Raw genomic sequence first — 24,697 nt, 5'->3', positions numbered from 1 at the left:
GAAGTAATTTTTTTTAATTCTGCTTAAATTTGAGGTTTGTTGCCTCTGTTTGATATTTGCTCAGGCTTTCCGGTCCATTTAACGATTTTTCAGGGATCACAAAAATCTATAGAATCAAAAGAATCTTATATTAAATTATTGAACTTTTGGCAGTATGGCCAACACAAATATGAGAAAAAAACATTTTCCCCAACCGTTGACTTCTTTAGAGTTTTTAGTATAAAGATTTCTAGGTTCTTTTCATTTTTTATTCAATCAGAAGTGTCATATTTGAAAGTCTTAATTATTTAAAACTATGTTTTATTGTCCTGAAGTAATTTTTTTAATTCCGCTTAAATTTGAGGTTTGTTGCCTCTGTTCGTTATTTGCTGAGGCTTTCGGGTCCATTTAACGATTTTTCAGGGATCACAAAAATCTATAGAATCAAAAGAATCTTATAATAAATTATTGAACTTTTGGCAGTGTAGCCAACACTAATATACGAAAAAAAACATTTTTCCCCAACCGTTGACTTATTTAGTGTTTTTAGTATAAAGATTTCTATGTTCTTTTAATTTTTTATTCAATCAGAAGTGTCAAATTTGAAAGTCTTAATTATTTAAAACTATTTTTTATTGTCCTGAAGTAATTTTTTTAATTCCGCTTAAATTTGAGGTTTGTTGCCTCTGTTCGTTATTTGCTCAGGCTTTCCGGTCCATTTAGCGATTTTTCAGGGATCACAAAAATCTATAGAATCAAAATAATCTTATAATAAAATGTTGAAATTTTGGCAGTGTAGCCAACACAAATATACGAAAAAAACATTTTTCCCCAACCGTTGACTTATTTAGTGTTTTTAGTATAAAGATTTCTAGGTTCTTTTCATTTATTATTCAATCAGAAGAGTCAAATTTGAAAGTCTAAATTATTTAAAACAACTTTTTATTGTCCTGAAGTAATTTATTTTAATTCTGCTTAAATTTGAGGTTTGTTGCCTCTGTTCGATATTTGCTCAGGCTTTCCGGTCCATTTAACGATTTATCAGGGATCACAAAAATCTATAGAATCAAAAGAATCTTATATTAAATTATTGAACTTTTGGCAGTATGGCCAACACAAATATGAGAAAAAAACATTTTACCCAACCGTTGACTTCTTTAGAGTTTTTAGCATAAAGATTTCTAGGTTCTTTTCTTTTTTTATTCAATCAGAAGTGTCAAATTTGAAAGTCTAAATTATTTAAAACAACTTTTTATTGTCCTGAAGTAATTTTTTTAATTCTGCTTAAATTTGAGGTTTGTTGCCTCTGTTCGATATTTGCTCAGGCTTTCCGGTCCATTTAACGATTTATCAGGGATCACATAAATCTATAGAATCAAAAGAATCTTATAATAAATTATTCAACTTTTGGCAGTGTAGCCAACACAAATATACGAAAAAAACATTTTTCCCCAACCGTTGACTTATTTAGTGTTTTTAGTAAAACCATTTCTAGGTTCTTTTCTTTTTTTATTCAATCAGAAGTGTCAAATTTGAAAGTCTTAATTATTTAAAACTATTTTTACTGTCCTGAAGTAATTTTTTAATTCCTCGTAAATTTGAGGACTGTGGCCTGTTCGTTATTTGCTCAGGCTCTGAGCCATAATAGAAGTTTTTATGGCAATCGGGAATCCATAGCATTATTGTTATTTTAAACTGTTGAAAACATTTCAGCACCACCGTTTGATAGTAGTCAATAATTTTTCCAAAACACAAATTTTAGTTTGTGTAGTTCGTGTCAACTCTATTACCCTCTAAAATGCCATTTCCCCCATTCAATATCAGCAATTTACAATTTCTGCCTCGCGGAATTTATCGATAGATTTTCGCGTGCTCTCTCCCGCGGCGAATTTATGCCAGTCCAGCCTGTATGTGAACAGGCGGCGTGTTTGTGCAAATAACAATATTATGAATATTCAATTATAAAACAAGGCGCGAGTGATGGTTCTAATAAACGGACAACAACCAACACTGCTGCACACCGTGTGTGTTTGGTTATTGCACGCCATTAAATTATGATAGACGTATTATACAAAACACACGCCGCGCGCCGATATCCGCGATAAATATTCTATGTTAATGAGAGCGCGCACCACCCCCCTTAGAAAACATAGTGTGTATGCTTTCCCCTAATACACATAAGCTCATGCCAGTTCCTGCATATTTTTGACTGACAACAATGATTGAAAATGAAAAGAGATCATTTTTGTTAATACAAATTAAAACATAACTTATGTTTTTGGTTATTTAAAAATTTATAGTGTCCAATCTAGTAGAGAATTACATTTTTTTTATTGCATATAAAATCATAATATTATATACTGTACATTAATATCATGATAGATCATAATAACTGGTTTTAAATTATTTCTGTATTTTATGGCTGAATAATTTTCTGTAAAAATTTTATGCATGTTAAAAACATATTTTATAATAAAAAAGAGAGTACCTTATAGCTTTAAATTAACATATATTATAAAAATGAAGTGTCATAAAATCATTTAAGATTCAAAATAATAATATGTGAAAAATGTACAGGGAAAATACGGAATTATTAAAAAAAAAACAAGCCTTTTTGAAATTAATTACTGAACTATGCTGACCTGTTTTCAAATTTAAAGGTTCGAATTTTTTTGCAGAAAATTATTAACTTTTACTTATTGGTGGATAAAATTACAGTACAAACTCCTGCAAATTTGTTTCGGTAAATCAACGCTTACAAAATTTGAAATAACAATAACCTTAATTTTTAAATTTTCTTTCAAAAGAAAATAAAAATAACAATTTATGGTCAAAAACAATTTTATTAATATATTTTTTTTTTAAATCTCTACACTGGGACTTTTTTTAAACTAAATTATAAGCACAGAAATTCCCCTTATCAAAAAATAGGCTTTTCACCATTGTGTGTGTATGAATGTCCCACCTCGCCGCAAAAATTCGTAGGCCAGAGTATGCACCACGCAGCACGGTCGGGTCGAGCGGGTTGCATGCCGGCCGGTCGCGTCTCGTGAAATTCAAGGCTGAATTATTTATTCGGAGTAGAAATATGAGCCGAAACTGCACATCAAAAGGCTCTCTATTGTGGTGCTTTCGGCATGTCTGAAGGAGCGGCACAAAGAGAGTGCACTGTGGGGTTGTTCACCCCCGAGGACGCGCACACTGACCGCACGATACATTAAACACAAGTGGCGTAATTCGGGTGACGCCGCCGCTGCGCCATTTATTCAGAATGCAAATAATATACAAAGCTGTGTTGAATAATTCCACATTGTTGTCTGCATACCTCTTGCTATACTCCTCTGCCCTAACATTTGGGTGCGTGTATTTTGTGTGCCTCTCTGACTTTGTAATGGACATTTCGACGGTTCGCAGATTCTAAAGTCGCAAACTATAATCTAAATTTTGTTCAATAATTAATTAATATCGTTCACTGTATTTATTCAAGATGAAAATGTAAATTTAATCGTTTCACTCTTTTTAATTATTAATTAAATCAAATGTAAAATAAATTAATAGAGAATTCAGTGAAATGTGGAAAACGTCATTCAAGCAGGGAATCTGAGCATGAGCTGCTCATGAGCAAGGTTGAGCAAAATTTTGCTCATGAGCAGCGTTGAGCAAGGGTATCTTGAGCATGAGCATTGAGCACATGCAAGTGAGCACCCTGCAAGTGAGCATGCTCATGAGCAAATGCGATTGAGCACCCTCCAAGGTGAGCATGCTCATGAGCAGACTAAGTTGAGCACCCGGAAAGTGAGCATGCTCATGAGCAGATGTAGTTGAGCACCCAAAAAGTGAGCATGCTCATGAGCAGACAAAGTTGAGCACCCAAAATTTGAGCATGCTCATGAGCAGAACTGTTTGCTCAATAATATCTTCATCTGCTCCTATGTATTTTCGTCGCTGCAATAAATAGGAGATCATAAATTCATAGTGAGACCAAGAAACTCCAGCGTAAGGCGCTTATGTATCGTCTCCAATACATTTTCCCCATACCCTTAAAAACTTCAGTGGCCTTCAGCCGCCGCACCGCTTGCCGCAGCCACCCTCTCCCGGCTTCCCCTCTAGTCCTCTACTAGTTCCGCTCAACCACCTTTATTATTATGTGCTCCTGGCATTCCTTCCTTTTCAATGGACCAAATAATCCAAGTATTTAGAGCCAATTACAAATTAATTACGTTGCGACTAGAAAAAGATAAAACATTCCCCATTTTACTTATTATACATTTGACTATTTAAAATTTTAATTTTCTCTATTTAATTTTGGATTTAAATACAACCTTTAAAATCATAATTAAAGTCAAATTAGATCAATCATTTAATAATTCGCTTATTATTTTATTGTTTTAATTTTATGATATTTTTGGTCTCCTCATATAAATTGAGCATGAGCAAGATTGAGCAAAATTTGCTCATGAGCAGCCTTGAGCAAAGGTCCATTGAGCAAGAGCATTGAGCACATGCAAGTGAGCACCCTGAAAGTGAGCATGCTCATGAGCAAATGCAATTGAGCACCCTCCGAGGTGAGCATGCTCATGAGCAGACTAAGTTGAGCACCCAAAAAGTGAGCATGCTCATGAGCAGACGTAGTTGAGCACCCGAAAAGTGAGCATGCTCATGAGCAGACAAAGTTGAGCACCCAAAAATTGAGCATGCTCATGAGCAAAACTAGTTGAGCAGACGAAAATGCTCATGCTCAGAAACCCTGCATTCAAGAAAAATCTTAGAAATTTTCCGTTGCTGGTTTATGTGTTAAAAAAATGAAAGACTCAAATTTCTGTTGCTAACATCATAGGTGGTTTTGACATGAGAATTATTTTTATTTAATCTACATCCTAATAAAAACGGAAATTCAGACAGAAACATTGAAAATTGGACCCAATATTTGTGTTTTGAGAGACAAGTTTATATTTTATTGAAGATACGTATATTATGTATGAATAAATGTTTAACAATACGTATGCGTGTTAAATGTTTATAGAATTGATTGTTTCTTTCTTATATTATTTTTAAAACAAATTTTATATGAAACCAATGTGCACTATGCGGCGAATAGGGTCATTTTGGAAGTTTTACCAAAATTCTTGCTGGTAGTGGTGCAATTTTTTTCTGAAACAAAATCCAATTAATTTTTTTTTTTAAATTAATAATGTTGATTATTTGTCCAAATTGCTACATCACATTGTTTGCATCCAATTGTTGAAAACAATTTATTCGAAAAAAAAAAAAAAATGAATTTTTGGACAAAACGGCAACTTAATTTTAAATTAATTTAACTTTTCAACAATTGATTGATAAAAAATATATTTTAATAATGTGGACAAATAAACGGCAATACTAATAACACGCTTTTCTCCAACTTGTAGTTAAATTGAACAAAATTAATTAGATTATGTGGATTCCCATAGTAAATGATCGCGGGGGCCGCGAGCCGGTTTCTCTGATTCCAATAAAACAAAACTGCGGGGTTGGCCGATCACCGAGCTGTAAAATGCGCGGCCGCACGCCTCTCTGATGCCTAATTTAGATTTTTCTGCGCGCGACACGCTCAACGAAATTTCCATAACTCGCTCAAATATCGTGTTTGTATGAAAAATAATTGCTCTATTTTGAATGCAAACAGCGGCGCGCTGATTAAATTTGCATGCATAACAACAATAACAAATGATGTTTTATGTAAATACGTTGTTCTTCCAATAACACAGCGAGAGAGAAAGCAGCCGGGGTCAATATAATTTTGAAATAAATTTATAAATCACGTGGGGATCATAAATATATGTTCGATGTTTCGCACGCGTATGACAAACATGGCTCTCGTTGCATCGCTCACTTTTCTGCTGCGGGCGTTTGTAAAATGAAACGACTGGTTTTTATCATGATTTGTTTGGATCGAAATTTATAATTAACATTAAAATCGGGAATGTTTGCATGCTTAAAAACACATTTCATTGGTGAAAAATAAAGTTATAATTCAAATAATGAAAATTTTCACTATTTAGTTGAAAAATGATATATTTCCTATCAAGACTTGTCAATTGAGGCTCTGTTTGAACATAATTATGCAATAATGCTTTCAACGTTAAGTAGATCATAAAACTATGTATACAACACCCCCATAATAAGTATTAAATAAATAATTAAACAAAACAAAATGATCTTGTTTTAAAATAATTAATGAAGCTCGTTTTTACAATTAAATTTCTAGTGTCTAACTATCTACGTATTTTATTTAGTTTGTCAAAATTCTCACTTATATTGTATTATTTAATTATGAATTATTAAATTTTTTAAATATTTAATTGCAGCATTTTGTGCATAATTATGCATGCCATTACTCTGCAATTTAATGTAATAATAATACGTATAATTAATGAGTTTCAATATTTTCAACTAGAAGTTTGTTTTATATAAACTTGAGAACAATTTTTATTAAAAAAGAGAAGATTTCAGCATGACTAAAATGACTTTAAGATATTATTTATTTCTTAATGCGTGGATTAAATAATTATCGTGAATTTTTATTTGAAATCAGTGCCATTTGAACATGGCTTAAAAAATAAAGACGTGAGAGAAAACGTGACTTTAGGTAATTCTTTTTTTCTTTCTTTCAAGGAACTGTCCAAGAAATATTATATTAAATTTGAGCTGAAAATGTCGCCTTTTTTTATCAGCTTAATGATTGGATTGAAAAGAAGATACATATTTTCAAATTTTAAATTTCTTTTCAAAAATGGCATTCTAGCCACTGGCTAAGCTCAAGGGCTTTGAATCGCCCTCCCTTCCTCCCTTGCGGATCAACACAATAATATTTCAGGCAGAGCGAGACACAAAAGGCATTAAAACCACGGAGCTATTAAATATTCCCACTGCAGAGAGAGAGAAAATGCCGTTTAAATAATTAAGCAAGACGGACGGCCACGCATGCATGCAGCGTAAACACTCATTTTTCTTGGCAGGGAGGAAAGACGTAGCAGAGCTGCTCTGTGAGAGAAGCCGAGTTATAAATGGCGTAACTGGCAGCAGCAATTAGTGTAATGATAGCAGGTGCTACTAAATGTAAGGACAGAGTCTCTGACATCCCTCATGTGCTTCAAATTACTGCGTGTAAACAGTAATATACCTAAGTGCTCGCAATTACATCAAAATAATACACGCGCGGGGAGCGATGGCGGCGCGCATCCCTGCAAACACACACACAACACCCTTGGCATAACAAAAAGCAGCGGCCCAGAGCAAAAACGACGACGACAACGAGCAGCTGCTAATTCTTTGTTGTGCGTCTTTAATATTAACACAAAGCGACAGTCATTAGAAATATTGCAATTTCGTCAACACCTTCGTTGGCCATACACAGTTATGATTATTTTTAGGGTCAACTTGAAAGTATGGTCAACGTCAACATTAATAAAATTTTGAATTACACAAATTTAAATTCAAAATTTGGCCTGTTTTTTTTTTATTGAAAAAAATATGTATTTCTTAACAAACATTTAGATTTAAAAATTTAGGGATGGAATAATTTAATTTTGATTTGATATACAATAAAAATTTTCACTTTCATTTGGTGTATAAGTTTTATTTGTGAAAAATTATTAATTTATGTTCATGATTCACAACTTTGTATGTATCAGAAAAATGATTGGCTAGTGAAGCAAAATAAACTCGAGCTAGACTAGAAAATTCCAAAAAGTTTACAATGGTTGCCAAAAATTTCATACATATCTATTTAATACATTTTTCACCAAATTTTTTAAGAATAAATAGTGATTAATTTAATTGCACAAGCATAATTCCAATAATTGGTAATAATAATAAGTTCGAACAAACTTTAAAATAAAAATCGTTAATTTTTTATTTTAGCTGGTATTTTACGAAGCGTACCACGCAAAATACAGCTCATTTCCTCCCACTTCCTAAATCTTGAGAGCGACTCCAGATTTTTTAATCAATTTAATTACCATAATTACCCTCGCGGCTCAGCCGAGCCGCCTTTCCGCAGAGGAAATAAAGAACTCTTGACTTGTCTTAAAACGCAGCCAGTGAAGGAGAAATAAGATTTTGCACCCCGCACTTAATTTCCTTAATTATAAATCTAGTGACAAAGATTAAGAACAGATAAGCAGGCCGTTATTTCAAGCTCTTCGCTTTTCTGTGTAATTAAATTTTACGCACTAATGGGCGCGAGAAATAAATTTAACTCAAATTGTAACGGACTTTGATTATATTTATTTTTCTGCAAGAAGCTAATTCAAAAATCACCAAAAATATATTTTGATCGCATATTTCAATGAAATAAACAAAATTATAACTAAAACTATAAATATTTAATCCGAGTCGCTGCTGGACGAGCTGCTGCTGCTGGACGAAGAGCCGGACTTCTTATGTCCGTGCTTCTTGTCTTTCTTGTGCTTCTTGTGTCCATGCACGTGACCCGGCCCGTGAACGTGTCCATGTCCATGCTTGTGGTGTTTCTTCAGCTCCTTGACTTGCTTCTTGAATTTCTTGCAAGTTTTGGTCGTTCCTCCGCAGTGGGCACAAACAGCCCCAATCACAGCCCCCACTCCTACGGCCGTCCCAATGGCCGCTCCATGAGAGTGTCCATGCGAGTGTCCGTGGTGGCTGTCGTGATGGTGTCCGTGGCTATGCGAGTGTCCGTGGACTGAAGTTGCGGCGAAAGCTCCGTGCTGCCCTGCAACGGCGACCTGAGGAATACCTGCAATTTAAAGTTAATTTTTATTTGTTATGTTATAAAGTTGCAAAAAAAAATCAGTTTTTCTTTAATTATTTTTTTACGATTCATTAAAATTTGCTTAAAAAAAGTTAGTAAAATATTTAGATATTTTAGATAGATTTTTTAATATATTTTACTTGGTTATATTATAAGTGCGGAGTTATCTGCCATTGCTTATGAGAGTCTGGCGTGATGACAAGACTGCCAAGCGCACCAGAGCAACTCACATTTTGTTACCGTGTGAATTTTATGTGTTTTAACAAAACATTTAAATATAATTAAAATAATAAGAAGAAACATAATTATTAAATTTTGTAAATAAGTCTAATCAAGGTTCATTTTTGTTTCCTGTCAAATTATTAAACAAGACAACTACTTTTTTTTAAATTTATTTCCCACTGACTATAATTGAGAACTTTAGTTAAGGGCTTTAATGGACTTTTGTTCACATACCTGTAGGGTAGGGTGCGCCGATCGGATGCCCAGGGACAGCTGTGAATCCCACGGGCGCCGATGGCATTTGATGGACAACTGGAGGCACCATCGGCGGGTGGCCAGGTGCAGGGAAACGAGTTCCGTCAGGTCGCAGGTCCATTTTGGCGTAAAATGTGTGGAATTCGTCTGTTGCACCGCCTTTGTTTTATTTGGCCAGCGACAAGGAAAGCTGCCGAGGTCGCTTATCGCGTAAGCCACCGCTGTTTTGAGGTGTGGGTATACCAGAATAAGTACAGTAAGATAAGTGACGCGAGGTTGGAGTCATCGCGGTGATGACGCAATCACCGTTATCAAGAGTGGGGACCGTGCAGCAGCGCGATTGAATTGCAACACTAAAAAGAATTTTTGTGAAGTACAAAAGAAGTGTCCAAGGGAAACATATATGTATGAACAATCATAATGAGATAGATTAAATAATTTTAATTAATTTTATCTTTTAAAAGAAAAGTATAAAATTTTAGTTAAATAATGTGTATATGGGCAGCATAAATAATTTTTATAATAATATCATTTTAACACAATATTTTAATAAAAAAATTTTAATTCGGTTAATTTTATTTAGTAAAATATTAACTCAGTAAAGGTTTTAACATATTTATTTATCTATTTCTGTAATTTAATTTAAATGTATAAAAAAATTCTTGTAATTCATCTTAATACAAATAGATGTACAAAATCAACAAAGCATGCATTTCTAAGGTGGAAAACTATTGAAATTACAGAAACAAAATAAATTTACCAAAACATGAGCATTTTGTAGGATAAAAAAAAGATATCCTGGATTTCACCGTTCACATTTTTTTACCTTTGGAAATTTTCTTTAATATTTTTAATTTGTTAAATTATTTTTAATAGCTAAAATTTTGGCTACCATTTAAATAATCGTAAATTCACAGAACAAAACTAAAGATAAAAAATAATCAAGGTGGTTCCAAAAGATTAAGCTGGCCCAAACTATCTCAAGTATACATTTTTAACGGCCTCTGCTAACTCAGGATTTTGGATCGCCCTCTAAAATAATATAATTTTTTGGAGTACAATGTACAATCATTCTTGAATTGGTCTTTAATTTTGTGAGTATATATTTTTACTTTTACTAATAAAGTGGTCTTGAGTAGATTTCAATTTACATATTTCGATTAACTTATTTGTAAAGAAATCGCGAATATCATCCAATTTTTTCATATATTTTTTGTTCTATTGATATTAAGAGATGAAAAAGCAATTAAATGCGAAACTAATAACAGGGCTGATTTAAAAACGTGGAAGTAGCATAAAAGGTAGTTGAATGCCATTAAGATTTTGGATAACCATTAAAAAAAAACACATAATTATTAATTTTTTTGTCAGCGAGCGGAGTCTTTATTAAAAAAGAAACAATTTTCACGTATAAATATTAATGAAACCCATCATGGTTTTCAGTATATAATTTACATTCAACTGTAATTATAGGGAGATTAAATATTCCATTTAAAATCCTGGTAATTAGTTTTCATATAAAAACATAAAACATTGTATAAAAATTATAATTCCACAAAAATCTCTGAATTATTTCTTTTCATCATCACTTTCAGAGGATGAGCTACTTCCTGAAGAACCGGGCTTCTTGATTGTGGACTTAATCCTGTCGAAACCTGCTCCAACATTCTGCCCGACAACCTCCCTTTTCTTTTTCTTCTTGCCCTCGGAGACGATCTCCTTCTTCACCTCAGCCTCCAGTTTTTCCTGCTTCAGCAATTGCTCGCCCGTTATCCCTGTTCCGCACCAATTTTCCAATTTCCGCATCTCCTGACGTTCGCCCCCTGAGCTCGAGACGAAATGCTCTTCCCTGGTGGTGCTGGACGAGGAGGACTTGCTGGAGCTGCTTGAGGTCAAGGTGACCACCCTTTGCGTCATTTTGACTCCGGAAGTGGTGCTGCTGCTCTGGAAACTGGACTCGACCTTCCGGCCGAGGAACTGGGAGCTGCCGGAAGAACTGGAGAAACTTTTGAATTCCTGGTGAGACGCGGAGGACGAAGAAAAACTTTTGCTCCCTTCCTGGGTACTCAGGTTCTTGAAGGCGTCGCTCAGTTGGACCTGCGTGGTTTTCTCTTTTGGCTTTTTTTCCTCATCACTGCTACTGCTGCTACTTCCGGAGTCTCTCCTCGCCCTGGTGGTTTTCGATTCGCTCACTTTCGTCACTACTGGTGCGTGTTCCGGGTGTCGCAATTCCATTTTGTCAGACAATTTTATAAACAAAGTTTGGTTCACTTTGGGTTTTTAGTGCTTTACCTGTACTCTGATAAAGCCAAAGCAGCAATGTTATCGCAACGGGCGTTGGACATTTCACAAGTTGACATTTTATTATCTTTTAAGCAGATTCAGCGCGGTAACATATCGATATCAGAACTAGTTTTTTTTTTTTTAGATAACAACCTATTCAATTTAAATAGTTTCTACCATACAGTATATTATAGATTTATAACATATGTATATTTTTAAAAATTTTACTATGCAAATAAAAACTTAATATTTAATAATTAATAATGTTTTACAAAATAATATCATTTTTTCTAAATTTAAAACAAAATTTAAGTATTCTTTTTACGTTTTTACGACCTTTATATTATAATTATGATTTTAAATAATAAAATCAATCCTAAATTAAAAGAATTAATTTAAAAAAAATATATATAAATATTCACAGAATGAACAATGAAAAATCAAATTAATATCCATTAACGAGCAATTGTTATCTCGTTTCTTCATCTGCTCCGTTTCATTTTACTTTTCATGAAGTTCATTTAAATAAAAAGAATTGGGAGATATTCATTCACAAGCTAAATTAGCACCAACAATTTCAATAAGCTGCCCTTGTTCATGAACCCAATGAAAAAATTCCTTTACAACTAACTGACAATAAGCGTATAAATATCCCCCATTACATTTGAGTGAGAAAAATGAACCAATAATTTATTATTTCCATTTGAAATTCCATAATATGCATTTTATAATTAATTTTTCATCGGATTTTTGCTTTTTGTATATAAATTTAAAATATTTTATTAACGATTTGCTGATTTTGATAACATTAAAATATTTTAATATTTCAAAAAGACATCATTACCTCCAAAAAAGTTTCAAATATAATACTTTGATAAATAAATGTAGAAATTGAAGTCAAAATTGAATGCGATATTCACAAATAATATTGCACGTTTTTGAGAAACGGAATATAACTTTTTTGCGGCCAAATTTATATCCTACGTACTCTTAAATAAGGCATTTTTATGCTTTTCTTGGATTATTTATCCTCAAAATCTCATTTTTCAAATGTATGCAACTGATTGTCAGCATCAGGTGCCCCCTAAAGATGCGTCTGCCGGAAAATTTGCCTTGCCGAGCTCCTTTGCATAATGTTTTCCGTCAAGTGGCATTATTTTAATGCGCGCCAGCCGTCGCTAATAGATACGCCGCTGCAATAATAAGAGAGAGGCAGGCAGTGTTTTAAGAAGTCATTTGCATAGCAGCTTCTTATCAGCATTGAAACCAAACTTTTTAACTCAAATGTTTTCGCAGCGCGAGACGAGAGAGAGAGAGAGGAAAGTTTTGCATTGCTGTTCATGGCGAGGCACCATCTGCGCGCAATCCAGCATCCTGCCCGTGTCTTTAACTCGGAAAGTACACACGGCCGCTTAAACGGTGCCACCCCCTTCTTAAACATACACAACAGTCTCGGCAGTTAAAGCTACCGACTTTATGGAAAACTTGTTTCAGCTCGGTAATTTATTCTGAAAAGATTTTCTTGCGCGCGCTCAGAGAGCGAATAAAGAGAGCGGGATCTCAAAACGCTCCTCTCCAAATTATACCAAGCTTTGTTTACACGGCGCCTCGCTCGGCGAGAATAATTTAAATTACAAAAATATGTTCCTTCCACCTTGAACAATTGAGCCATTCAGCAAATAATTGCTTAGCCTTTCGCACAAGTGTCTCAAAACCTCATCCAAAATCGACAGCTGACTTGATCATCAATTTTTGCAGATGCAAATATTGGATTTAACGTTCAGAATTACATGATATTTCCACCACACGCACAACATATTGGAACAAAGTAACGAAAATAATGTAAAAATGTTAGCAAAACATTTGGTCAGCAATTAAATCTTTATCTTCTTTATTCTCTCATAGAACGAAAAATTCATAAATAAGGTAACCGGTACATAATTGTTTAACTGCTCTATTGTCAGGTACTTAATTAAAGTACATTATCGTCATTGAAATTGCAAATTTGTGTCCAAAATTTGAATTCCAAATTCAATCAATATACTCACTGATTTTGAAATTAAAAAAAAGAAATCATGAAACTATCAAATCACAAGAACAATCAAAAAATGTTCATTGCATATAACGCTTTGAAACTATGGGCTTAAGCTAATAAAACAAATAAACTGGTATTAGATCGCTCAGAATGATTGTGCTTTAACCCAACATGTTTACTGAGAGTGCGAAATTAATAATAAAAAAAATTAGGCAGAAATTTATAAAAAAAGGAAGAACTGCATCAACAAAGGTAAAGTAATTTTTTATTTTGTAATTTACGTTGCCCCATTTGTTATTATAAATAATGTATCTAAAATTTTTGATTATTTGACCAAATGTTTCATCACACTCTATATTATGCAATTTTGGAATTTATTAAATTGTTCTTGGGGCCGTTCACGAATGATTTAAGATAAATTGGACAGATTTTTTTTGTTAAGAGCACCACTCTGATTTTTAGATATGTTGTTAGGGTTGATGAGAAACTACTTTGACCAAATTTTTAGACCAAAATATTTATTACTTTTTGAAATATTCGGGTTTTTTGAAAAACTCAAAAATGCTTATATCTTTGCTCCTCTTAGTTTTAGAGCAATTTGGTTTTCATTCCAGTAGGTAACTTTTTATTCTGAACAATTTTGCTGTTGACCAAATTGCCCTAGGTCAAAGGTCAAGGTCATTAAAATGCATTTTTAGTTTTTGAGGTCATTTTTCTCAAAGAAGCGTATTTTTGATATTTTTTTAGCAAATGCAAAAAATGTAGCCCGTGAAATTCTACATCTGGTCCAAAATATTTGCGATGGCGTATATCTTAGTTTTTTAGTTATTTTAATTTAAAATTAAAAAGATGCGTTTTTCCGATATGCGGTATTTTGACATTTTTCTGTTATATTATTTCTAAGCAGCCTAGAGCAATGCGGTTTTCACTGCTAGACCTATTTTTTAATTTTGAACAACTTTTCCGTTGACAAAAAATACCTAGGTCAAAGGTCAAGGTCAGTAAAATGCATTTTTAATTTTCTAGGTCAATTTTCTCAAAGAAGCGTATCTCAGATTTTTTCGGCAATATAAAAAAAAATGTTGCCCATGAAATTCTACATCTGGTTGGAAAAATTCAGAATGGCGTTATTTTTAGTTTAAAAGATATTTTAATAAATATTTAAAAAGTTCGTTTCCGTATATAATATTCTGACCCTTTTTGCCTTTTTTTTTATTCTTATTGAAATATCTTTAAATCTAAAAATAATGCCATTCTGAATTTTTCCAACCAGGTGTAGAATTTCATGGGCAACATTTTTTTCTATATTGCCGAAAAAATCTGAGATACGCTTCTTTGAGAAAATTGACCTAGAAAATTAAAAATGCATTTTACTGACCTTGACCTTTGACCTAGGTATTTTTTGTCAACGGAAAAGTTGTTCAAAATTAAAAAATAGGTCTAGCAGTGAAAACCGCATTGCTCTAGGCTGCTTAGAAATAATATAACAGAAAAATGTCAAAATACCGCATATCGGAAAAACGCATCTTTTTAATTTTAAATTAAAATAACTAAAAAACTAAGATATACGCCATCGCAAATATTTTGGACCAGATGTAGAATTTCACGGGCTACATTTTTTGCATTTGCTAAAAAAATATCAAAAATACGCTTCTTTGAGAAAAATGACCTCAAAAACTAAAAATGCATTTTAATGACCTTGACCTTTGACCTAGGGCAATTTGGTCAACAGCAAAATTGTTCAGAATAAAAAGTTACCTACTGGAATGAAAACCAAATTGCTCTAAAACTAAGAGGAGCAAAGATATAAGCATTTTTGAGTTTTTCAAAAAACCCGAATATTTCAAAAAGTAATAAATATTTTGGTCTAAAAATTTGGTCAAAGTAGTTTCTCATCAACCCTAACAACATATCTAAAAATCAGAGTGGTGCTCGTAACAAAAAAAATCTGTCCAATTTATCTTAAATCATTCGTGAACGGTCCCTCTTAAGAAATTAAATTTTCTCGAGATAATAATTTCATTTCCAAAAAAAAAATTTTTGAAAAATACATTTAAAATTTTTTTAATAACCTTTTAATTTAAGGTAACTTAATCTTAATTTATTAAAATTATAGTAAACATTTTATTCTGCTTACTGGTATAACGAGAAAAATTTCTGAATGCCACTCTTCTGCTTCTATCAGGAATTTTTGAAGAAGCTTTGGAATTGCTATAGAAGCTAAGCAACTTGCAGCAGGAATTTGCACTACTTGCTATCTAACGAAGGTACCCCAGTTTCTCCAATTTGTACAACTAGCCCAACTATTTATTCAGATCATGTGATGCTAGAAAATAATGTTAAACAATTAATTTTTCAATGTTAAGTCATAAATCTAAAAATTCTAATCTGTATTCTTTACTCCACCTTATTTTGTAACATTGTTGCTTGAAATTGTAATCGTTACTGAAACTTTTGAATATAAGAAAAGTTGGAAAATGTCATCCAGGAATCGCACTTTCCTCGAGTGCTGTGCAGGTTGCATAATTAATGCATCCTTCAGGGGACAGACTGCAGATGGGGCGCGACCGGCTTGCGCTCTCTTTCACTGGTGCGCCTGAACTTCCGCATCCCCTAGGAGTTTCAATGAATATTATTAAACGCACCCCGCCGCTTTTTCATCTTTGCAAAGCGAGTGTAAAAGATTTGTTACCTAATTAGCGAGGAACTAAATGCCCTGAAGGACCTTTTCCAAAAGCAATTAAAGGAAACGCGTAATTTATGCAAATGAGATTCGCGTGGTAACAAATTGGGACGAAATAAACGGCTGGTTTACAAATTTCAGCACAAGAATTCGGTATATAATCAATGGAGTGAATCAAAGATTTGCTCTCAGGCATAACTTGTAAATTTTATTTACAAGCAGCGAGAGAGCGAGAGTCGTTAACAAGGGAGAAGTTTTCGTTTCGTGCACACGCGAGTGTGGAGCTCAGAGAACCGCACCGCTGTGTAAAATAATACCGTTGTACGCGCCCGTTTATGCAGAGGGTAATAAGGTTAAATTTAATGTTTATAACTCTTCGTGTGTTATTGCAGCGGGTGTTCAAACATACCTGCCTGCCAGCTCGTACAACCGAGTGTAAATGTGTATAGTTATTGTAATTCAGCTGATACGGCTCTGCTCTCTCGTCTCGTCGGCGCATTACACACACACACACACACACACTCTCCAGACGGAAAACACAAACGGTGCTCATTTCACTCCTGAGGAGCGCCCGCTCTGCTTGAATAATAATATCACAAAAGCAAGCACGCACGAAACGAAAATTTGCATTGCGATTTCCCGATTTTCCACTTCAGGCGTTTGTGTCAAGTGGAGAAAATGGGCAGGTTTTGAGCTTTGGCTATCAATTTGCTCTTTGTAAGCGTTAGTAAAAAATTAATTAATTAAGTTAATAAAATTACATGAAAAATTTCAGGAGAACTCAATTTTTAACATGTGTTTTTGAAGCTAATATTTCGGTCGCGCTTTTTTTTATTTCAATAGTCCTATTTTTGACTTTTTTTGTGGTCTAAAAATAATTCATTACGAATAATTTGAGTAAATTTTTATGAGAAGAAGAATTTTAGTGCTTGAGGGTCTGATAAAAACAGAAATCTAAGAACTCAATTTTAAACGTGTGTTTTTGAAGTTAATATTTCTTACGGCGCTTTTCAAGTATTTCAATCGTCCTTATTTTGCTTTTTTTTGTGCTCTAAAAATAATTCATTACGACTAAATTCGATTTTATCACAGCGGCACTCTCAAAATCGAGTTAATTTTTATTAGAAGCAGATATTATAGGAAAGTTAAAACTGGAATTTTCAAGGAATTTTTTAATGCGAAAAAAATTAAAAGTATATTTAAATTTTTCTTCTTCATTAATTACCGCTATGGTAATAATATTTTCAAGTAATGTTTTTATTTTTGTCCTTCATCAGCATATTATTTAAATCTTTATCATCTTCCCAGTCTACATTTTATTTATTTAACGTTCTTCACAATATTAAAATTTTAAAAAATATTTTAACAGACACAAACTTGTTAAAAATTTCACGTGTAGCTTTAACCAAATAATGCAACCTTTTGACTTCTTGTTAGGTATAAATTATATTTTATGATATGAAATTTAATGCGACGTTTGTTGCAATTCTCTTGGCGGAAAATTTTCCGGCCTGAAATGCGCGATAAAGAGATTTGACTTGGCCTTTAACTAAAGCGGGCTCCGTGTTCTCCAGGTGGCATTTGGGGAGCGTTTTGCCTCGCGAGCGCTTCAGGCGCGCATTAATCAGACGATTAAACAGGCAGTTTGCTCCCCAAGCACCTCCGCTTTATGCTCGGCTGCTTACTCGCCGCCCGGCGAATTTCCTTCTTTTCCACTTTGATTGTTCCGCGCTGACATTTGGAAATGCCGCGCGTTTTCTCTTTATTATTTCCAACCCCCATGGAAACGCAACACCAATCCACAGGGAAAGCGAGGCAATATCAGAAAATTATTCGACGATGGCCTGCAACTCCAATATATCGGGGAGCAGAGAAAAAAATAATATCTGGACAATGCAGCCAAAGTCAATTAGGCAGAAATTTAATATTGCGACGTACACGTCCCTGTGCGTGAGCTGGCGTTGACCGTGTTCGATTATTCACGCCAACAGACCATGCTGCCAGATGTCGCACTCGGATCCCTGTCCGACGAGAAGCTGCGATTTGCACCAAATGCTGTCACTCGGCTCTCCCTGTCTCTTCATATATATATGCTGAGTAAAAGGGTTGCAGGTGCAATAATGAAAGAAATTATATATTAAAAAATTGAGAGAGTTTTCTAGCAAATATCTCACTAATGAGGAAAGAATATAATTTCAATTCATATTGTTGTTTGTTTGTCCACATTGTTTTTCATTCAATTATTGAAAAAAAAAGGAATTATTGGATAAAACAGCATTACAGAACGAAAGTTCAAAAAACTATACTTCGACTTGTATGTGAGAAAATAACAATAATATTTGGGAAATTGTTATTCATGAAATCCACCAAAAGCAACAAATTTTCCAGTATTAATTTTAATTGTGGGAAATTTAAATTTTTTCACATTCTTAATAAATAATTTTGATATTCCCTCCCTACAGATGGTTTAAATTTTTTATTGCCTAAATATCTTTACGAAGAAAAATACAATTCACAAAAAATCGCACCCTTAAAATTTAATATTATGTATAACATTGCAGGAAATATGACAAGACGTTTTGGTCGATTGAGAATCAACTGTCTAATTTTCGTTAGATAATCCTTATGATTTATGTTTATTTTCCTAATCGTTTCAAGTCATATATATTACAGCTACAACTTCTTGAAATCAGTAACTCACCACTGAAGCATTATACTTTTGTTGTATCTGAAGCAGTTTGCTATTGGTACACACAAAATAATTAAAAAAAAATTATTTTAACCAAATGTTAAAAAAATAAATATTTTTGTTTAATTTTCATTAGTGTAAATTTAAACAAAAATTTATAAAATAACGCGCAATATTAATGAAAAAAAAATGTAAAATTTTTTAAATAATATGTCGTATTATTAAAAAAAATAAAAATGTTATTAATAAATTGTTAAAGAATTTAAAAATAAAAATAACTGTTTATATTTTAAACTTTATTAGTTAATTTTTTTTAGCAATGCTAATTTTGCATGCTTGAACAATCTAGTATTCTGCTGCCCTATATACGTATTTAACTCACCTGCAGCGTCAAAACAAACTCGCTGTCAGTCTCGCCAATTATTAATTAATTAACGAAATAATTAATCACCGCGGTGCGGCGGTTGCAGTGCAGTCACGAGCAGAATTAATCAGAAAACAAAATTATTTTTCACCCCGCGAGTGCATTGTTGTTTACGGGCCAACGAGCGGTTGCACGGCGGGTTGCATGCATCAGGCGCAGGCCCCCGACCAACCAACTCTGATCCATCGAGCGACTCTGCAGCTCGGCGGCGGCGGCGGCGGCAGCTTCAATATTGGCGTTGAGTCAACATCAATCAAAATATGTGCCTGATAATTGAGCCTTTCTAACGAACTTGTGTTTTATAAAGAGGCAATTATGAAAAGTAAACTCATTTGCTGTCCAAATATTGATCGAACCCACCCACCCCTTTTTGCAGTTTTCATATTACGTACACACACACATTCTCTCGCAGCTCGGCTTCTGCTCTCTACTCTCTGTGAATGTGTTCCTCATTATCTTTTTATCGGCAGTCCTCCTCGCCTCAAAGAGCTACACTCCGCCGCCGTTCCGCTTAATTTGCCTTGGCTGATAATTATGCAGCACATATAGTACACGACGACCGCCTGCAGCAAAGAGTCGAGCTCACACAGACCCGCTTTATTGGAAATTTTGCGGTCGTGTTCCGACTGCTTATTGCGCGACACTTACAGTTTGCCAAACTGACATTATCATTACCACAATCGCGAGTCGATTGAACGCCAACTTTTTAGGATGAAAATATCAGACATATTATATTATTTTTTTCTCTACAAACATTCAGGATAAATTTAATTTACTGTACAGTAATGACATTAATTTATTTTGAAGTCAACTAAATTATTATTGCTTATATTACTTAAGCAAATTATACATATCAACGGATGAACTTAAAATTGAAACAATAAATTTTCTGAAATTAGTATTTTTTTTATAAAGCAGTTGAACTAATTAGATTCAAAATGTATTCATGGCCAGAAAAAAGTTATCACATTACAGCTAATTAGGGGAGATTTGTGACAAAAGAAATTACTTGAATTTAGGCACTAACGATTCCATAATTGTTTTTTTTTATATACCTTGTTATAATATGTTTTCCGTTTCATATTTAGCAATATAAAAATTAAAGCCAATAGGTGTATCCCAGACCTCTCAGTTAATGTTAAGAATTGATACATTAAGAAAAGCTCATATTGGCTGATATCTTACATAATTTTTTTAATTAATTTAATTTTTATGTGGGTAAGATATCATAATAAAAAAACTGTCATGGGCTACTTTTAAAAGTATAAATATTATTGAAATAAAATTAAATTATTTAAAAAAATATTAAATACTAAAATGATGAAAAATATTGATAAATAAAAATAAAGTAGTACAGATTATTATTAGTAATTTTAAATAGTCTACTTTTAATGAAGTAATTTTATCCAATAATTTATTGTCAATTTGTTTGACATTGAATTAATTCCTTTCAATTGATTAATTTGTTTGTTTGAAATCCACAGTGCAAAGTGATGCGATATATAGAAAAAATTTCAGCAAGCAAACGGACGCGGCGAAACCGTGGAATGCAAATATAAAACATGATATACATCAAGCCGTGAAATTTCCATACCGCGCGCAATTAAGCCCCTTCGGGCCGGTTGGGAAAGAATCGCACGTATTTTTCTCGGTTGGTAAGTCTCGCGACGACACGCGCAGCTCGGAAATAAAAAGGGCTGGAACGCGCGCGCGAGAGGACACAAAAGGCATTTCCTCCTTAAAACAAACAAAGGCGCGAGAGGGCTAAATTGCGGCCAACAATGCAGTCACAGATTAATGGAGGATTTAATCAGTAGGAGGAAATTTGCCGGCAAAATTAATGGCCCGCATTGTTTCTGCCGCTCTGATTTGTGTGAATGCACAGCGAATGCATAATATAATAACGCGCGCGAGGGAATACAAAGGAGCCAGCCGGGAAGCTGCGTCTCGCAGATATTATATAATTGCTCGGCTCTTTTCATGTCAGCGCCGTTAATTGATCGGTTTTAATTTGGCCGCGCGCACCGCCACGCAAGCGTATTATTTTTCCGCACAAAAGCCGCACTCTTTGAAATAAAAGGCGCTGCTCCGTCTCTCGGCGCGCCGAGACTCTCTAATTAAAATTCATTTGATGACACCCACAAATCATGCTTCCCGCCGCCACTTTGCGGTCACATCTTATTCCGAACAAGTTGGGAAGTCGAGGATGAAGAGAAAAAAATAGTTTTTGAAATAATTGCCCAATCCATAATATTTTGTTTTCGTTGTGATAAATTATTTCAAAACCTATTAAAAAAAGTTTTTTTTAATGGATGAAGAAGGTTTTTCTGTGTACAAATAACTTGAATTTTAAACATAGAATGCTAGGTTTTTTTTTATAATTTAATCAAATAAACTCAATATTATCCTCGAGTGTTATTCCCACTTCCACAAAAGTTTAATCAACTTGCCCAAATAGGATAATATACCAGAACGTCTTAAAAAAATTTCGCCCATGTTTTCCAGTATCCGTTTTGAAATACACAGCACAAATCATATGCAAGCACTATCGCTTCAGACAGAATAAACAGAATACAAAGACAATTACACCGTTAAGGAAAAGGAGCTTTTGATTTTGGTCAAAGTTACTCACTAAAATAATAAGTAATTTCATACACAAGGCATCACTATTATACAATTAGATTAATTGAACGACAAATTTTCCTTTTTTTTTAGATATATATGAAATCCTCCCCCCAACTACAATATCATAAGATTTGAAAGCTAAAAATATTGTGCAAATTTCAATGGTTATGAAGCTTATGTGAACATTGAAACTTAATGATGAATGCAAGATTTATTTAAAATACTGCGATAATGATTATTATTTATCATAGACATAATTATTATGAATAGTAGTAAAAACAAAAACCAGACAATAGGAATAATAAATCACTATGAAAATTGTAATTTATTAAATTTTAACATCTACGACATTACTTAAAAATATAAAAATCCTGTGAAAATTAATATATATTTTTTTTAATTATTTTGCAAGTACAAATATATTATAAATATAAAATTGAAGCAAAATAAACATTACACCAAAAAATTGCAAAAGTAAAAGGAAATAAACTTTTTCACAAATTACATTAAATTAAAATAATAATAAAAGTTTTAAAATAACAATTATAGAGGTTTCAAATTTATAATAATATAAAATTATAATAATTATTTTATATAATTTAAATTCATTGGTGCACTACAAGGCAATCTCTCAATCTCTGCCTAAAAAGAGATAAATCAATTAAATTATTAATTTATTAATATTTTTTTAATATTCTAAGATTGTAATGTTTAAACTATAAATATTTGAGTAATATGATACATAATAAATTTTCGCATAAGATTTTGTAAAAAATCAAATATTTTTTAAATTATGAATGTGAAGAAAACGGGCTTTTCCCTTATTGAATTTTTTAATATTGTTGTTTTCAATGAAAAAATATAAACCAATTTTTTTACAAAGTCAAACTTATTTTCTTCACATGTTCCGCAATAGTCTCGTTGAGTGTCAATTTGTTAAGTGTTAAGTTTACTTTTTTTTTGTGAAAATCATAAATTTGAAGTTTAAATTGATTACGTTGCAAAAAGAAAACTTATTTGTTTATCAACACTATAAAGCGTTTAAGAACGAGAATTTTGAGACGTAAATTTACAGATTTCATTTTTTCACATTGCATTTCATTGTAAAACCAACTTAATAGAAATTCTCTAGTGGTTTTCTGCATTTCCATTGACTCTAAATATTGCCACAAATATTTAACATAAGAAAAAAAGGAATGAATGTGTCTTTGAAGTGAATTCCCTGCAGAGTGAGCGGCGAACAAGAAATAATGGAACTGATCTGCGGCAACGACGAGTCTCGCGATCTCCCGACAGACGTTCCTGCACTTCTCGCGGCGTCGGATGCACAAAGTCTCATAAATATTTTGGTCTATTATTCACGCGGGGCGCGCGCTATCTTTGCGAGAGTGAGTGTGTCAGGGTGGGTGGGCGCGGGTCGGCCGCCCCGTTGCCCATTGTTGGCTGAAGGTACGCAGGCTCAGGGTTGGCGAACCTCCCACCGGGGCGTATCTCCGTCGCTCGGTCCGCCCAGCACCACTTATCCGCTGGAGAACACATGCACAGTCGAGCGTGGGACTCAACCACCGGCACCCCCTGTGCGCTCAGCCCGCTCCAGACCCTCCGGCACGTGGTCGTCGACAGGTGAGTGAGACACACACAGGCCGCGCTGACAACATTGTTGCCGCCGGAACTTAAATGATCGAAATCAAACCGATTGAATAAGAGTTTTCACCCTCAATACATTTTAAAAAGAAATTGTTTGAATGTGAAATATTTAAATTTTCCATGCGGAAATGGTACAAAATATTTAAAGTTACGCATACATGCAATTTTGCACTCTTGTAGTTAAATTGATAACTTTCTAAAATTTGGGTAAATAAGTTTTGGGATAAATTTTTTAGCGGTGTAAATTTGAAAATTTACAAGCCTCTCTTAGCAAAATTATAGTTAAATGCGCTTTATAGGAAAGGAGGAATATAATAGACTATAATTATTTTTTACAATACATTTCTTATCTCGATTAATACACATCATAGAATCGACTTATTTTTAAATGAATTTGATCACTGCTATTTTACGAATAAAGAAACGTGCATTTCATTTCCAAAATCGATGATTAGTAAATTGTCGAAATCACGAAAATTTGTGCAAGAAGGTGAACATTGTTTAAATTTTAAGTCGGCTTTATCTCCATCGGTATACATGCTTTTTATTTTTCCTGATGGAAAGAAATTGAACTTCAAATTAGAAACTAGACTTTTAAAATTGTCTACAATATCTTTGTAATTTACGAAGTAGGCAATAAATCTTCATAACTAGGTATTTGCGGCTAAAGTGGAAAATAAAGCTGAAAGATTATAATAAAAGAATAAAAATTGTTACCATGTTTGGAGGTTTGTAAAAAGAAAAAAAAAACGATAAATATTCCACATTTATTACATTGATCAGAGATATTTATCCATTTTACTATTTAAACTGTTGATATAACTTTTTTTAATAGACAAAAACTTGAGCGATGAATATTAAAATAACGAAATGTCATATCAAAAACAATAGGCAATATCGTATAATTATATATATGAAATATATATCAAGTTAATATATTTAAAGTGCCGTTTTATTTCTTGGCTAAATATTATCTATACTTATAAAGCACTACAAGGTGAATAATGAATAAATCGTTTGAAAAAAATGTGTCAAGTGTCCACCACATAGATCAATAATAATTATTGATATGATTTCAATTCATG

The 24,697-nt window shown here is 33.3% G+C and overlaps 3 protein-coding genes across 5 annotated transcripts in view; 1 reads left to right on the top strand and 2 right to left on the bottom strand.

Moving 5' to 3' along the window:
- Positions 1-24,697, top strand: part of LOC132204167 (LIM domain only protein 3-like) — a 155,209-nt gene that overhangs the window by 35,895 nt on the left and 94,617 nt on the right. For 2 of the 3 annotated variants that reach the window (XM_059632516.1, XM_059632488.1), the window contains exon 1: positions 23,510-23,588. The exons of the other annotated variant lie outside the window; for it this stretch is intronic. The gene's annotated coding sequence lies outside the window, so the exon portion shown is untranslated. Of the gene's footprint in view, positions 1-23,509; positions 23,589-24,697 lie in introns of those variants that run through there. 3 annotated transcript variants of the gene reach the window in all.
- Positions 8,229-9,494, bottom strand: LOC132204996 (protein catecholamines up-like). The gene is made up of 2 exons (XM_059633793.1): positions 9,206-9,494; positions 8,229-8,734 (listed from the first exon to the last, which is right to left on the bottom strand). Exons 1-2 carry the CDS (start codon positions 9,345-9,347, stop codon positions 8,346-8,348), a joined length of 531 nt encoding a protein of 176 aa, XP_059489776.1. The 5' UTR covers positions 9,348-9,494; the 3' UTR covers positions 8,229-8,345.
- On the bottom strand, positions 10,796-11,461 carry LOC132205201 (uncharacterized protein DDB_G0271670-like). Its single transcript, XM_059634140.1, has one exon. It carries the CDS (start codon positions 11,459-11,461, stop codon positions 10,796-10,798), a length of 666 nt encoding a protein of 221 aa, XP_059490123.1.

This window comes from Neocloeon triangulifer, unplaced genomic scaffold, assembly GCF_031216515.1.
Source record: "Neocloeon triangulifer isolate White Clay Creek 2 clone unplaced genomic scaffold, ASM3121651v1 ptg000002l, whole genome shotgun sequence".
Lineage (NCBI taxonomy): Eukaryota > Metazoa > Arthropoda > Insecta > Ephemeroptera > Baetidae > Neocloeon > Neocloeon triangulifer.
The sequence above is the reverse complement of the archived record's forward strand: the minus strand, read 5'-3'. Positions and strand labels throughout refer to the sequence as shown.